The 17,513-nt window shown below is 39.2% G+C and overlaps 1 protein-coding gene across 1 annotated transcript in view; it reads left to right on the top strand.

The window, feature by feature from the left end:
• Positions 1-17,513, top strand: part of NCKAP5 (NCK associated protein 5) — a 732,277-nt gene that overhangs the window by 389,291 nt on the left and 325,473 nt on the right. The window contains exon 5 of the mRNA XM_027772766.1: positions 10,685-10,834. Coding sequence (XP_027628567.1) covers positions 10,685-10,834 — 150 coding nt within the window. The remainder of the gene's footprint in view (positions 1-10,684; positions 10,835-17,513) is intronic.

Here is a 17,513-nt window from a genome sequence, read left to right as displayed (position 1 = left end):
AAAAAATACATATATACATTTTAAATACCACACACACACACACACACACACACACACGCACAAACACAAACAGGGAATAGAATATGCTAAGTGCAAAGTTTGAACTAGGTGACTAATTGTAGCTCCAAGAAAAGTACACAATAAAAGGAGAATTTTTTTTTCTCAAGAGGAGAGAGGGTAGGAGAAAGACACTCTGAAAAAAAAAAAAAAAGATTTTATTATGAAAGGTGTATTCTAGGCAGATCTAATCTTAATGGCATTGCATATTAAAAATCCTGGAACTTCAACAGTGTTTTTAATGTTTATCTTTCAAAATTGTGTTTTCACAGATGCTCAAAATTGTAGAAATTCAAAACTAAATGAGACCTTTGAATTAGTCTATGTTTCTGCATTTTATTTTCTGGATCAAGAAAACGAGGGGCAGAGAAGTTATATGACAACTAAAATCACACAGCTGATTAGTGTTTCAGCTATGAGGGAATGTAGATTTCCTATTTCTGCTTCTTCTAACGCTAACTAACATGGAACTAAATGTCCCCACCCTGGAGAAGAATAGACCATTAGATCTTAGTGAGATAGCACTTGATGGGCCTTAAAAACATTGACTATCCCTTCATTATATCAAAGGAATTGCCGAAGTATACCCAAATATGATACTCGTTGCCTTTATCCTCTACACTAATTTGAGATTCTTCAATTATTCTCCCATTCCTGAACTCAGATAGACCTATTGTTAATACCCCATGATGGGGAAGAAAACAGAAGGGCCACCATGTTGAGGTTAAGTCTTTCCAGATACAATGAGGCAACCACACTCACAGTGGGGCTGACTGTGAGTGATGAGGGTGAGAATATTCAAATTTTCTAATGATTTTTCTTGTAGGAGAAATGGTGAACCCATTGTAACCACTGATTGCCACCTTTGTACCTCATTTGGGATGCTGATGGACAAATTTCCCCTTACTTTTTATAAAAACAAAGGGACAGTCACCATTTTTTAAACTAGGAACCTTGAAAAGAAACTTGTAGACATACAGGATCCTCCCTTATTGCAGTCATAGAACCTATCTGCTGACATCAATAGGATGAATCATAACACAGTGAACCTTGGAGTCTTAGAACTCAAAAAAAAATTTCCCAGGTTTCTCATCACACTAATATTGAGTATTTCCATTGAATAGATCAACATCAAACATCCATTACTGAAGTAGGATTTAGCAAGCTCTAGGTAAATAGGTCTCAGTTTGTTTGACTTACACCTACTATCTCAATATATTATTAATAGCTAATTCCTTCCTTTTGCTCTCCAGTGAGTATTGGTTTAGATGATTAATTATCTGTTTCTTTTATTTATTAATAAAAGAATTAAAATCAAATGTGCAACCTCAAAAGTTTATCTAAAGTAGAAGTGATTTATGCTCTATGCTGAAGCATCTTTATCCAGAGGCTCTTTAACTTAAGCATGGATTAGAATTACCTGGATGTTCTCTAAAATTAAACATTCCTGGTTCCATTTTCAGATATGCCTCAGTAGGGTCAGAGTGCATCAAGGAATCTGCATTTTAATCAAGCAGCACTTCACCTCCCCTGTCCCCACTCTCTTTACTCTGTGCTAGTGACTGTTGACCCAGTCTTGGAGAAATACTCAACTAAGGAAGTATTGGTTGTCATTGTTAGGGGAACCACATACTGAAGAATCAGAAGTATGAGATGACTTAAAAATCACGAGGTCTCATTTGTGAGGTTGTCATTTTAATCCTAGGTCAGTTGACCCCTACTTAGGCTACTGCAGCACATCTTGTGTTCCCCGTGTCTGTGTTATCTCCCCTCCAGTCTGTCCTCCTCACTGTACCACGGAGCTCATTCAGAGCCATGTCACTCCACTGCTGCCACTCCATGTCACACCACTACACTCACACACTCACACATATGCTTGAAAATTATGAGAAGCTTGGGACCAGAAGTTAGCGTAATGGCTATGTCGCTGGACTCCCATGTAGTCGACTGCGGTTCACGTCCCAGACCTGGTAGCTTAAAACTCACGCCAGGCGCGTGTGTGCAGGCCCAAGGTCCCAAGAGGAGAATGGAGGAGAAGGGATTGTGGCATGGACATCCTCCCTGGGGGGGGTGATTTCTTGCTTTCTGTCTCTCTGTCTCTCTCTGTCTATCTGGCGAGCATACGTGCCCTATAGCGAAAACCTCTCCAAAAAAAAAAAAAAAGAAAATTATGAGAGGCTTCCTAGTCAATGGCTTCCCATTTCCTTTAGAACAAAGACAAAGCACCTGGGCCTGTGGCCTGCCCCCCTCTTCCTGTCCAGCCTCATCTCCCTCCCCACTTCATTCAGACTTTCTCAGTTGCCCCTCCCTTTCTCGCATCATGGACATGAGGTTAGCTGCCTGGTTAACTCCCACTGTGCCTTCAGGTCTCAACTTGCTCTTTCCTTACTTGTCTTTCCTATCCCTCTATTTTTGGGCCTCCAAGCACCTCAGAACTCTTCACAGCACATTCATTAGTGCTATTTTACTTTTGTTTATGACATTTTAATTCATTATTATCTCCTTCTACAAGACTCTAAGCTCTGTAAGAACTGGGACCAGATGTTTGCTGTTGTTGTTTTTCTTTAGAGAGAGATTTTTGCTATAGGGCACATGTGCTTGACAGAGAGACAGAGAGACAGAAAGGGAGAAATCACCTCCCAGGGCGGACAGCCATGCCACAATTCCTCCTCCATTCTCCGTTAGGGATTTTGGGCATGCGTGCACACACACCCAGTGTGAGTTTGAAGCCACTGAGTCCAGTACTCAAACTGTGGTCAGCCATGTAGGAGTCCAGTGACATAACCATTATGCCATCTGCTGGTCCTGCTAGATGTGTTTTTATTCATGTTGTATCCCTGGCATTTTCCCCAGAGTCTGGCACATGGGAGTGGCTCAGCCAAAATTTGTTGATGGATGAATTGATAAATTATAAAGTGATACTGTGAAACATCGTTGAGGCCTACTGTGTGCTGGGCTAGAGGAAGCTTATGATTTAAAGATGAATTAGACACATTTACACATCTTGGGGAAGGACATTATGATAATTTTCCTCCATTTGGAGAGGTTTTTGCTATAGGGCATGTGTGCTCACCAGGCAGATACAGAGAGACAGAGAGCTAGAAATCACCCCCCAGGGGGATGGCCACACCACAATCCCTTCTCCTCCATTGTCCTCTTGGGATCTTGGGCACACATGCACACATGCCCGGTGTGAGTTTTAAGCCACCTGGTCCAGGACTCGAACCACAGTCGACTACATGGGAGTCCAATGACATAGCCATTACACTAACTGCTGGTCCCCTCCATCATTTCTTTTTTAAGCATGCCAGCTTATGGACTGAAAAGCATTTGGCCAGCAGTGACAGCCATGCTGCTTGCTCCTGACCGCTGGGCTCAGTTGATTATCATCTATCTGAGATGAACTGATGCAACCCAAAGCTTTGTGTTGATTGATATTATTTTACTTAGACCTGGTGATGCTGACTACTTGAGAGCAAAAGATGAGTGTTCCCCCAGAGGTGAATCATTACCCTGGTTACCACTTAGAGAAACTTACAGCTCTAAGATCACTTTATGCCCCAACGAGGCAAAATTTGATTTAAACCCTTTAGTACTGAGCTCCTAAATCTTGAGCTCCCTGTATACTAGCTGGTATTTCTTGAGACAAACAAGCTTGTGGTCGCAACCACATATGAGATATTTGGGGAGTGAAAGTTGTTTGAATGGTAGCCTCACTTCTATAAAATTCACCACTGCTTAAAGTCCATAAAAATGGAAACAGATCACCTCTGGAATTAATGTACTTTCTTTGCAGTTTGGCATCCTTGTGACTAGATCTGGCTTATTTTTCTTGTTTCTTTCTTGGACATCCACAAGGAGAATATATTTTATTTAGAATTGAATGTTTCTGACCTCTGTCTTGTTCTCTCTCATTTTATCATGTGTTATCTCGTGTGCTTAATTGGCAACAGAACCAAGATTTCTGATATTATTTCTGATTTAAATGGATTATTTGTTTGAATGAAATATACATACTTGATCTTTAAAATTGTTGTCATGCGTATGAGAGAAATCCAATAGCTATTCTTTCTGTAAAAGATGGTTAGGGTCTGTCAAAAGGATATAGCCTCATTTTTCTCAGCTTTCTCTGGTCTTTCCTCTACCTCCTTCTCCCCATTTATCTCTTTTTCTCATCCACTTAACCTAATTTTGTACTTTCTATTATTCTTTTTTTTTATCATTATTGCATTATACTGTAAGACTTTCACTGGTAAATGATTTGGGAGACACGAGCAGAAAAGGACAGAACGCGGATAACCTCACCTTCTAGATTTGTTTCAAGGCATTTTGAACGTAGGCTACAAGGAAGTATGCCTCTAGGTCAAGGACGCCTCTGTGAGCAGCAGACCATGTGACTTCTGTCCTGGATGGTGTCACATCAGAGCAGCTCTGAAGCCTCCTCTCTTATCTGTCATGGCAGAGAGGCAGTGCCTGCTCATATCCTGGACCCACTCGGGGTGCTTCAGTGACTTCCAACTGCCAGAATCAGTGTGGGGGCCACTATTGTTTGAGAACTGTGCAAAGCGTCACTGCCTGTGGCAGGCTGCGAGTGCCAGGGAATGAAGAGCTGCCCTCAAACTGTGGATCTTGGATATGAGCTTGGCCTCATTTCTTTGACTTTCCCCTGGGATTTAACTTCAGATGCTTAGTAATATGCCCTTTAATGTTTCCTTTGCCTTTCTTAATCGCTTCCTTATTTCCCCATTGATGTTTTCTTTGTTTCCTAAATGAAGTACTTGCACTCGAATACCTGCTCTCTTATGAACCCAAGCAGAAGCCTTGACTCCTCTGCCAGTGCCCTTCATCCTCTGCCGTCTCAGCTTTGGAGATCTCTTCATACCTTCTCGGCGTCGTTGCCAGCTCCAGTGCTTCCTCCTCTTCAGTTCTTTCAGATAGTTTTGTTTTCTCTGTCTTGAAAAGGATTTCCACTTGCCTCTGCAATGCCCTTCAGCTACAGTTCTTTATATTTCTTTCTCTCCCCTACCAAACTTTCAAATGAGCGTCAGAGAAAATTGCTTCTATTTTCCCTCTTTTTACTTTCTGCTTAACCACTGACAATTTGGGTACCGTTGTCACACTTTAGTCAAACAGCTTTCAAGTTCCCACTAACAACCTTATTTCACAACGTTAAGCTCTTTTTTCTGTTCTGTCATTTCTGTTACTATTGAGCATATTGGCATTTCCTTCCTGATGATTATGTCTCCAGTAACTGAATCTTCAGAAGTTTAACACGGAGAGGACATTTAGTCCAGCCTCTTTTACATCTGGTGAATTGGGGCTGAGACAGGATTGAATGATTTTTTTCTGCAAGGTCCAGAAATGCAAAAGCTGGGCATTGAATCTAGGGCTTCTGACATACTATTCATGGCAGGTTCTGATCCACCATAAGAACTGCTTTTGGGGGGTTGGCATGTGGCATGGGGGTTAAGACACTGGACTCCTACATAGTTGATTGTGGCTCAAGTGCTGGATCTGGAAGCTTACTTTTTCTTTCTCTGGTGAGTACATGTGCCCTATAGCAAATTAAAAAATAATAAATAAATCTTTATTTATTTTGGTAAGTCCTGATCCCAAACCTTCAAAATCGTCTTGGTTTTTATTATTCCTGGTCTCTTATCTCCTTCCCTCCACAGCCCATTCTCCATTGCAGCAGTAAGATGAGGTTTCTGAAATGGAAACCAGAACCCGTCTTTCCTCTGCTTAGCTTCCAATTTCTCTTTACTGCACTTAGAATAAATTAAATTGCTTTCCATGCCTTGTAAGCCTCCCCACATCCTATGGTCCAGCTCTCTTTCAGATCTCATTTCTTAGTAGTCTTGCCCTTGCAGTCATTATGCACCATCACACAGACTTTCATTCATCTCCCCAGCAAGACAATTTAGTCTCACCACTGGCTATTTACTCTGCTGATCCTTCTGTTTGGAATGCTTTTCTTGCACACTGGCACAGTGGATTTTTTTTTTTTTTTTTGGTAGAGGTTTTTGCAATAGAGCGTGTGTGCTCGCCAGAAAGACAGAGAGACAGAAAGCGAGAAATCACCCCCTTTGGGGGACGGCCACGCCATAATCCCTCCTCCTCCATTCTCCTCTCAGAATCTTGGGCACACACGCACACACGCCTGGTATGAGTTTAAGCCACTGGGTCCAGAGCTCGAACTGCGTCGACTACGTGGAAGTTCAGCGACATAGCCATTACACTAACTGCTGGTCCTGGCTTCTTTCTCATCATGTGGTCTCAGCTCAAAAGGCCTATCCTCAGACACCCTTACTCTGGTGTCACCATATGTAACATTGTCTCTGACCATTCCAATCACCATCACATTATGTTACTGTATTTTTTTCTAGCATTCACCACTAGCTACAATGATATCACTTGCAGACTTGATTTGGAGTTGGTGATTAGAATATCATTTCATGCAGTATAGGAACTTTGTCTTAGCCATAACTCTAGTACCAGGATCAGTAAATGGCCAAACCGTGGTTTGATGAATAAAGAGATGAATGAACCATTTCTGAATATTTCCCTTCTTTACTTTTCTATCCTGTTACTCAACAACTCTATCAATTTTTTTTTCCTACTTCAGTCAACCTGATTTCCTTGAGAATCTGTAAGAATAAAACTGACCTCTAACTAGGACCCTTTTGCAATTTCCTCTTTGACCTAGTTCCCGCCTTGTGCCTATCTAACTATTCATGTTGTATCGCTAAGTTTAAGTATTAGCTACATTCTATTTCCATGAAGTCATGTCTCACAGTCTTCATTGGCTTCCCTCCTTCAAATAATGCAAAATGACTCTTCCATTGTATGCAATGTAAATACTTCTATACAATCTGTATTATCTTAAATTATTTCTTGGTGTTTCACATAATATTTAGGTACTGTGCTTACACACACTGTGTGTGTGTATGCAGTGGATCATTATCATTTACAGATTCTGTATTTGCAAATTACACACTCACTAATATTTATTTGCAAGCCCAAAGTTGATACCTGTGGTGCTTCCGTGATCATTCTGTGGATATGCACAAAGCATGACAAAAAGTGAGTCACCCGAGGCTCTGGTTCTCAGCTGAGATCATTCTGCCTTCCTGTTTCAACTGTCGTACAGTCAACAAGTGTCTTTTTTATTTGAAGTCCATTTATGACTTTGTTGGTGATCTCTCTATTTAAAATGATCACTAGGGGCCAGCAGACTGTGTAACAGTTATGTCACTGGACTCCCACGTAGTCGAATGTGGTTTAAGGTCCAGAGCCTGGGCTTAAATCTCACTGGGCATGAGTATGTGCATGCCTTAAATCCCAAGAGGAAAATGGAGAAGAGAGTGCAGCATAGCCATTCCCCTGGGGGTAATTTCTCACTTTCTGCCTATCTCTCTGGAAAGAACATGTGCCCTGTAGAAAAAAAAAAAAAATTCTCAAGAAAAAGGTAATAAATAAAATATGGTTCTTAAGCGTAGTGCCAAAGTACTGTCTAGTGTTACTCAGCACAAGAAGGCAGTGCTGTGCTTGGTGGAGAAAACAGGTATTAGGTGAGCTTTATTCAGGCATGAATTATAGTTCTTCTGTGTTAATAAGTCAACAGTTAAATAAGGTGCCTTTAAATAGACACTCACATAAACCAAGGATATGTGTTGATTGGTTGATGATGTTATGACCAGAACCTCATAGGAACCTAGCCCTGTATTTTCTCTAGGAGCAATCATTCCTTATTTGCTAATTCTATTGTGACAACTTTATAGAACGTAAACTGTAATAACGAGAATTGACCACTTACTCGTGGATGTATATTTATGTTGGTATTAGTCTTATCTCAGTGTTTAGGAAATAAAAAGCAATACTAAGTTGAAATTAAGTAGTTTGCCCAGGATCATGTGCCAAGCTGCGAAGTAATAGATCTTAAGTCCAGCTGTCAGGTTCCTATGTCTTTAAGCTTTTGGCTTTCCATTTGTCATGCCTTCTCTATTTGTTTCAATTAGCTATATAGCCTAGTTATTCCACAATAAACCTTCTTCCTATAATAAGTGTGTGCACACATGAGTATGTGTGTATATGCACACACAAGCATGTGTGTATACATATATATGTGGACATATTAGAATTGGAATTTCTGAAGGATGACTGAAAAGACATAATTCACGCAGAGCAGTAGATGGAATTTTTTAAAAACCAGCTTCTTATAATCCCAGTTTAGTGTTTACTTGTTGTGATCCTGAATTGGTGACGATATCCAAAAACTTCATATTCCTAATCATGGAAATGAAAGTCTAATAAGCAGCCAAATCTTAAACAAAAATCAAAACTAAAAAAATGTTGCCATAACCAGAGTTTGTTTTCTGGCATGTGGTGCACACCTTAAACTTGCCTGGCATTTATCTGAGTTGAATTCACAACTGCTGTGGAAGTGAACACACCTGTATGTTGTATATGGTTAGGCAGGCTCAGGCTTGATTTTACAAAGAGCCATCATCTTCCTAATCAATTGGACACTTAACACAGACATGACAAAAGAAATAATATTCTAAAATCTGCACAACACAGATTAACATAAATTATTTTGTAGTCTCTTGTATTTTATATCAATTTACATATATTCTCCATGTATGCTTACACATGTAGGTACATATACATCTATACATGTACTTACGACATATTTTTTTAGGACCAGCAGATGGCATAATGGTTATGTTGCTGGTCTCCCACATGGCCGACTACAGTTCAAATTCCAGACCTGGTGGCTCGAAATTTATGCCAGGAGTGCGTGCCTGTGTGCCCAAAATCTGGACAGGAGAATGGAGGAGAAGGGATCATCAGGTGGCCATCACCCTAGGAGGTGATTTCTCACTTTCTATCCCTCTGTCCCTCCAGCAAAAGCATACGCCCTATAGCAAAAAATCTCTCTTAAAAAGACTTTTTTCGCATATCGTATAATTTATGTTTTAAAACAAATGTAATTTAAACATTTTTGGAACCTTCAAAACACCTTGGTGAACAGAATTTGAAAATCTGTTCTTTTTATCTTTCCTCTGATGCTTTTCTTTTCTAAGTAGATTGTATGAGTGCCTTGAGGGTAAGAATCATATCTTTTCTGCCTATGTATTTTTCAAATGATTTTAGCTTAGTACTAAATATAAAGAAGTCTCTCACCATTGATAATCCAATTTAGCCCAGATGGTTGACTACCAGCTGTATTAGACCAAAGATTTCTGCAGTATTGTGTTTAGAATTAAATAGTGTGGTGGGCTGACGCTGTGTGGAATAGGGTATTTTTCTTTTCTTTTTTTTTTTTTGTATTTTTTAATTTTACATACAACCATTGTATATCTTTGTGTGATACTTTATTTTTTAAAAGCATGTACACAGTGTGCAATAATTAAATCAGAGATATACACGTATTTATTACCTTCAACAGTGAACATTACTTTATATTGTGCATATTTAATGTTCATTCTGCTAGTTACTTGGGGGGGATATATATTGTCAATGACATTTTATTCTTTGCTGAGATGTACCATTCCATAACCTATTCCATTTAGTTACATGCATTCTTGTGTCTGATGCGAGTCTTAACATATGTGTAAAATGGGTGGGATTTTTCAAAATGTGATGTTCTTTTGACATTTCTTTTCTCTCTCTCTCTTTTTTTTTGGGGGGGAGAGGTTTTTCGCTATAGGGCGCGTGCGCTCGCCAGACAGACAGAGACATAGAGACAGAAAGCGAGAAATCACCCCCCAGGGCGGATGGTCACACTGCAATCCCTTCTCCTCCATTCTCCTCTCGGGATCTTGGGCACGCACGCACACACGCCCGGCGTGAGTTTTAAGCCACCAGGTCCGGGACGCAAACCGCTGTCGACTACGTGGGAGTCCAGCGACATAGCCATTACGCTAAATGCTGGTTCCCAGACATTTCTTTTTCTCTTGAAATAAGAGCCAAGCATGAGGCTCAAATTAACATTTTTCAACTTCCAAAAAGCTGCTAGGAAAGGGTTGAATGAGGAGCTTCCAACAGGGAAGCAAGAGAATACAACACTGTGTCTCAAGTTGATAATACAATTCCTAGCATATTAGAGAAGGGACCAAGAGGTGTTTAAAGCTGTCTCATTATTGAACTGAAGCTTTAAATTCTGAAATTACTATTATTTCAATATTTCACGATATTTTGTTTCCCCTTAAATTAATTAAATGGTTGCATGTCCACTGACTGTAATGATCTTGTTTTTGAGGCACTAAGCGTTTTACAAATCAAGGTGTCAAGGTAGATGTATTTTATCCCAGCTTAAAGCAATAGTGAATTTCATTGTGCAGATAAGAATGGATTAACCTCTGACTCCACCTGTGGTTTTGCTGCTTGGCCACTTCAACTGGACCAAGTATACCTGATTTCAAGCTTTTTCCTGCTAGGGTTAATAAAAATGTCTACTGTGTTTAGCAATATAAGCACCACTCAGCCTTTGTTTAGCAAAATTTCTATCTCAGCCATGGAATAAAATGCAAAAGCAGTAGGGGGATTCTAAATTTTCCAGCCTGACATTCCATGTTTATTTTGCAGTAAGATTATTGAAAACAATAATTCTTTCTTGCTTCAGGAAAAATTGTCAGAAGAAGAGAAAAAACATACAGAAGTTTTGGAAGATCTTCACATGGTGGTAGATGAGGATTCAAGGAGTGAAAGCAGCAGTACAGATGAGGCAAAAGAAGAGACTAAATTGCTGTTAGAAAGATTGAAAGCTCTGGAGGTAAGGATTGAAACAATTTTTATACTTTTAAAGAAAAATAACAGTGTTCTGCTTCTTTTATTGGCACAGGCTTTGAGGGAGTATAAATCTTCCTTTCTTAGTTCTCCCGGACTAATACAATCTAGTGTCTCCCATTGAGATTTATCTGTCAATGATGAGCAAAAGTTAACCTTTGTAGTATCAAAAGGGACTTAACCTAGTGTTGACGAGTTTATTGCCCTAAAAGAGTACATAGGACCATAATTCACTTCAAGTTCAGTTCAGCCCTCATACCAGATCAGTTTCTAAAATTGCAAGCTACTTGAGGGAAGGGGCTGTGTGATACTTCATTTTGTTTTCCTAGGACCTAACAAAATGAATGAGCAAATGAATGAGTAAGCAATACCCAATAGTATATAAGAAGGATGGGGAAAATAAAAAAAGAAAAAGGTGGGGGGAGGAATACATACAAAGGGGACCTTCAAGTTCCTGGGAAAACGGAATTATAGTATGAGTGTTTTATTGCAAGAAAAAAAAAAAAGAAAAGATGAAGAAATTCACACATAACTTTTTCATATTATGCCTTTTCTATGATCTTTTTGAAGACCCCTTTGTGTGCGTGCGTGTGTGTGCATGCGTGCGCATACATAAAATTTTAAGCAGAAGTATTTGTTAAAAACAAAGCAAAAATCTGTGCAGAAGTCCAGCATAAAAGCCTTAAAAATAGAGCAAAAGCCAAACTCTTCTATAAGGAAACATTTGGAACAGTCTAAAACACAATTCGAAAACCACTGGTTTATTACTTACTGCCATTTGATATCACTTCAAGTGGTAATTCCTGAATTTTTATAGAACTCATTGAAGAGCAATCCAGTTATTCGTTCTTGACGGAGAATTCATGCGCTGACTCAGGAAATATTTGTTGTCTTTCACTTACCTCTTTTTCATAAATTTACAAGGGACTTTCACCCAAAATCTGAAAATGTGGTTTTGCAGGCCAGCAGGTGGCCTGGTGGTTAAGGTGCCGGACTCCCACATGGCTGACTATAGTCCAAGTCTCGAACCTGGTGACTTGAGCACATGCATGCTCTCTTTCTCCCTCTCTTCCAATTAAAAAAAAAATTAAATAATTCTTTTGAAAAATATAAAATAAAATAAAAATGTGGTTTTACCATAGAGTTTATAGAATCCTGAAAACATTGATCATGTGAAGAAAGAAGACTTGAAAGTGTCTTGTTTTCTATGCTAAGTTTCTACAGTCCTGCCTCTAATCTCACCGTATAGTAAGCTTATACTTTTAATGGTAATTTCCTGAATGATAGAAAAGCAACATGATCAAAATTATGGACTTTGTGGCCAGATTTTCAGGGGTTGGTTTGAATACCTCTTATACTGCTTTCTAGCTTTGAAACCTTCAAAGTTAGGCTGTCTGTGCCTCTCCTTTCTCAACTACAAGGATGAGGATAATAATAGTTATTAACCTTAAAGAGAAGTAATAAGAATTAAATCAGTTGTTATTTTTACAATGATGCCCAGAGAGTTGTCTTTTCTATCCATCCGCTCCAAGGCTGCTACCTTTCCTTAATTACTTTTTTCCCATATATCTGGATGCAATGATTCATATAAAAACCATGAATAAAAATATTCAGCTATTTCACACAGGTGTGACTTAATGCAGACAATAAAGGGAGTGACACCAAACCCTGGATAGAAGAGAGGTCAGCTAACAGAACCTCTGGCAGTTTCACCTAGTGTAGGGCCAGGAATCACTTCCCCCTGAGAGAATTCTCAAACTTTTGTTCTCGTTAGAGACAGGACCTTGGTATGGAGCCTGGAACTCAACATTCCCCGGTACTGGCCTCCCAAGTCGCTAGCGTTACAGGCATACACACTGTGCCTAGCTTCATGCTTTTGGTCATACTTTCGTCATTTTGAAAGATAATCATTGTAAAAGGTAGAAAAGTCTCCAGAAGGGAAACTGAAGTTACTATTTGACAGTTTGAAGAAACTCATAGCTTTGTCTTGAGATTGAATTAACTGGATTCAGCAATAAAGATGACTGGATGTTACAATTTCTTATTTCCCTCGAACCATGTACTTAAATTGTTTTGTTTATAATTACAATGAAAATTATTCATAGTTTATCTTCTTGTCAGAGACAAGTTTGTAAAGGACATTTTATTTAATCAAGCTAAAAGCTAAGACGTATTTAACAAATATATTTGGCAGAAAATGTTTCTTAAATTTTACTGAGTAACAGAGCAATATTTTTTCTTTACTGCTTCCACAGAAGTCTTTACACTCCAGGTAACAATGCCTCCATCCAGCATTGGTCGAATGCAAAGGGTAATAATATTTTCATGTGCCATTAAGCACTACAATTTTAATTCGCAAAAATATTTTCTAAATTAATTTAAATTTAGTCACACTTATTACCTTAAATTGTTTACCCCCAAATCACTGTCCTCTACTTGAACAGTTAATTAAGAATATTATTTTGTACTATAAAATAAATAAGTAATATAGGCATATGTATACAATAAATTACATTTATAAAAGTATATTTAAAAATATATAGATATATTAGTATATAATATATACATATCATTATTATATGTAGTCCAATTTTGATATGATTTTTTTTTTTTTTGCCATGGGGCACATGCACTTGCCAAAGACAGAGACAGTGAGAGGGAAGGTAAGAAATCACTCCCAGGGCAATGGCTATACTGCAGTCCCTTTTCCTCCATTCTCCTCAAGATTTTGGGGGGCATGCACACACACACATGCACCCTGCATGATTGTTAAGCCACCAGGTCCAGAGCAGGAACCACAGTTGGCTGTGGGAGTCCAAAATCTAACCATCATGCCACCTACTGACCCTTCATATAAATTTTATATGCTACTTAATTTATATTTTAGCCTTTCCTACATATGTTCATTGTACAGGATCTTTTGCATGGGTTAAACATTGTTGTGGAAAATTGAAGACTTATTTGTACAGACTGCAGTCAGAACTGGTCACAGACACTTACGTGGATTTATACACTTTGACAAAATACTCCTTTGGAAGATTGCAGGGGAATTAGCCCTAATGCATCAAAATTACTTTGGCAGAATTTGATGTTGTATTGCAAGCTTTTAGAACAGGAATAATTTCCATTGATGTGTGTATGTATGTATATCCTAATCTCTTGACCCCTGGTGGTGTTAGAAACAGGAATGATTCTCAGGGTGATGCAAAGCAGTCTTCTGTTAATTTCTGCTCCTAAATAGACTCCAAGAAGGTGTAAAGGAGAGGCAGCATTAACTTCTAAAATTACATTCTAAAATGCTGTGGCAAAATATTCAAGAACACCTTAGACTGTAGCTATAGAATCCCCAAGACTGAGAGAGGTCTAGTGCCTCCACTCCTAAATCCCCCAGATTTTTCCCCCTGTGGCCATTCTGAAACTAGATGCCTGCTTACACAACTTTCAATCCCTCTTTTTAGTTTCCAAAATTTAACCTTACAAAGGATATGGGATCAAGGCAGACATTGTAAGCATGTAGAAACCTCGACTTGGTCTTTCTGTGGCTCTGTTTCCTCTCAGTCCTTTGTATCTAGGACTGCTTTCTCCTCGATTTACAGCCCCTGTCTCAGGACTTGGCCAGCCCTATTCCACTCCCAGCTCCCACAACCAGATTCCCCACCATCAGTATGTAGAGCTCCCAAGTTCTCTCTGTGCCACCTCATGAACTCATTCCTTACCATTCCCAAGGTCATCAAGGTGTTTTGCTAAAGGAGACCTTTACCTTCCTAAAAAAGTTCCAGGATCAGCAGTTAAAATAATGATTACATATGCATGCATGCATACATATACACACAGATATTTTTCTTCCTATTAGCAGTCATTTTCTCTGTTGAGCCTTGGTTTGTGCCTTGGTTTTAGCCATTTTTAGTTGTTTATGGAGAAAAGTAAGCCATTTACCCTCACTACACAGTTACTACTTGCGCTGGGCCTAAACTGTAAGTTCTATCTAGGAACCTGATGTTTCTTGGGGACTTACTTGGTATATTTTATCTCTGTGTCATAAGGGCCACATGGATGATCCAGATGCCAATTGCATGTTTGCTGCAACCTATCAGTGCCTGGGTAGGATGTTTCCTATGTTTCACAGAGTTTGGGTTTTCACAGCTGCTATTTTAGAGCCTGCTTACTTTACTTAGGAAATAGCTCCTTGTTCTTAACTCAAAATCAGTGCCATGGCATAACACTCTCACCCATCATACCTATATCACTGATTAAGAGATCCCCCTAGACTCGTTCTCCAGAATCTGTTGGCATCATCTTCAGTCTTCTATATTCTCTACTCATGAACATTTGCCTCCAACCTGGGTTTGCTTATCGCATGTTCCTTGAAATACATGATTCATTTGTCTCCACAGCCCTTCCTCACACTTCCACAGCCTTTTCTCCCCACTCATGGACCAGTTCACACCTAGAAGCTCACTGGACGTTGTCCTTGCTTACTGCTGATCGCTGTAGCATCTCCAGCTCCCAGATTATAGCTAAGAGAAAAACAGGCCTGGCTCTGCTGGAGAGTTCTGAGCAACCTGCACATACCGGTGCCTTAGCTCTAGCCTCAAGGTCAGAAGAATGTAGCCTCTTATAGGAATGATTTATTTTGTGCAGAAAAATATGGCAATTAAATGTACTAAGGTGAATAACAACTTTTTCTACTCAATTATACCTTTCCATGAAAGTATGGCAATTAAAGTGCTAAGCATAAGCATTTTGTTAATAAGTAATTCTTGTTTAAAATTAAGTAGCTTAAAATAGTCAAACCTGACTGCACATCACAATTATATGTAGAACTCGTAGTCAGTAGATGTATACTGAATACTTTCTATGGGCCAAATCCAAGCCGTTCAAGGAGTTTGGATTAGATTGGTTTTTATTGTCTCCATGGCAGTGAGCAGGGACAGGAAGTGCATATGTAAATAATGAATAAGCAAGCAAACATACAAATAAACAAAAAAAATGCATCTGGATAAAAAACATTAAGTGATGCAGTAATAGAATGTGAGGGAGAATGGGGGAGGAATTTACCTAAGATTTCTCAATATCGGGCCATTTGAGTACAACGTAAATCATAATATAGTCTTTATGATGTTAAGTTGAAATTCCTATTAAATATTCAAATGTTATGTATATGTATATGTATGTGAGTGTGTGTGTGTGTATGTGGAGGCACTACACCTTCCTCAGCCTTGGGGATTGGGTACTTGGACACCATTAACATGTGTGTGTATATATATGTATATATGTACACATGTATATATGACAGCTGGAGAAAGATCTGGAAGAACATTTTAAGAAGATGTGCTTGCAATTGTGAAAACCTTCTTGAAGACAGTAGAAAGCTTGAAAAATTAGTGAAACGAAAATAAGAACTGTGTGCTGGGACACAAGGTACCAGATGAAAAAAATTAGAAGATGAGGTCAGAGACATAGACAGAGGTCAGATTCTATAAAGTCTTATGGGCTATGATCACAATAAAGACTTTGGAAATAACTAGAAATTTAAAAGGAAGCCTCTAGAGTTCTTTAACTTGAGAATAACTTGATATGACTTGTGCACTAAAAAGACAAATCTTAGGACCAGCCGTGGGCACAGTGGCAACACAACAAGACCCATATAGAGAAGGTCCTGGATTCACACCTGAGTGAGCATACTGTGTGTATTCATGCCTGTGACCTGGGCCAGCTGAATCTGGGGGTGGATTGGGGTATGAGGCTCTTATTAGAGGTGTCTATACCTCTCTCTGACTTTATCTCTCTGTGTTTCTCTCATGGAAGAAAGAAACACACTTTATTTGAACAATAACCACAAAGGCTAACTTGGGGTACAGCAGTGATTTGCTGCTCAAGCGAAGTTGAATACATATGGAAGACTGCAGGTTCAGTTTCCTGGTTGATCTGCACATGTCAGGTACATATGCCTGTGATTCTGGCTAGCTCAGAGGTGGGGTGGGGAGTGGGGAGCATGGCATGAGATCCTGTTGAGTATGGTTATTTCTCTCACTCTCTTATGTTTGTGAAAAAGTAAATAAACTTTTTTAAAAAGACAGTTCTTACTTCTTTGAGCTAATAATGGGACAGAGTAGAGGTAGGAAGACCAGGTAGGTATTTTCAGGTTCCAGATAAAAGCTAATAGTAGATTGGTCTAGCGTGAATGCTTACAAATAATAGAGAACAATAATAATACATTCATAATATCAGTAGGCTAGAGGCAGTGAGAAATAATAATGATATGTTGGCCAACCCTGTGGGTTTACTATGTCCTAAGCATTGTGCTGCGTATTAAGCTTATTTATATGTACACATACTATTTCAATTGTCTTAATAACCATGTGGGGTGGAATAGTTATGACTATTATCCTCCCCATCTTATAGATGATGAAATTGAGCTTCATAAAGATTGGATGTATTGGGGCCAGCAGTTAGTATAATGGCTATGTCGCTGGACTCCCATGTGGTCAACTGCGGTTCGAGTCCCGGACCCAGTGGCTTAAAACTCACGCCAGGCACATGTGTGTGTATGCCTAAGATCCTGAGAGGAGAATGGAGGAGAAAGGATTTTGGCGTGGCCCTTCTCCCTGGGGAGTGATTTCTCGCTTTCTCTCTCTCTGTCTCTCTCTGTCTTTCTGGTGAGC

The sequence above is a fragment of the Tupaia chinensis genome, unplaced genomic scaffold (genome assembly GCF_000334495.1).
Source record: "Tupaia chinensis unplaced genomic scaffold, TupChi_1.0 Scaffold000296_1, whole genome shotgun sequence".
NCBI lineage: Eukaryota > Metazoa > Chordata > Mammalia > Scandentia > Tupaiidae > Tupaia > Tupaia belangeri.
The sequence above is the reverse complement of the archived record's forward strand: the minus strand, read 5'-3'. Positions and strand labels throughout refer to the sequence as shown.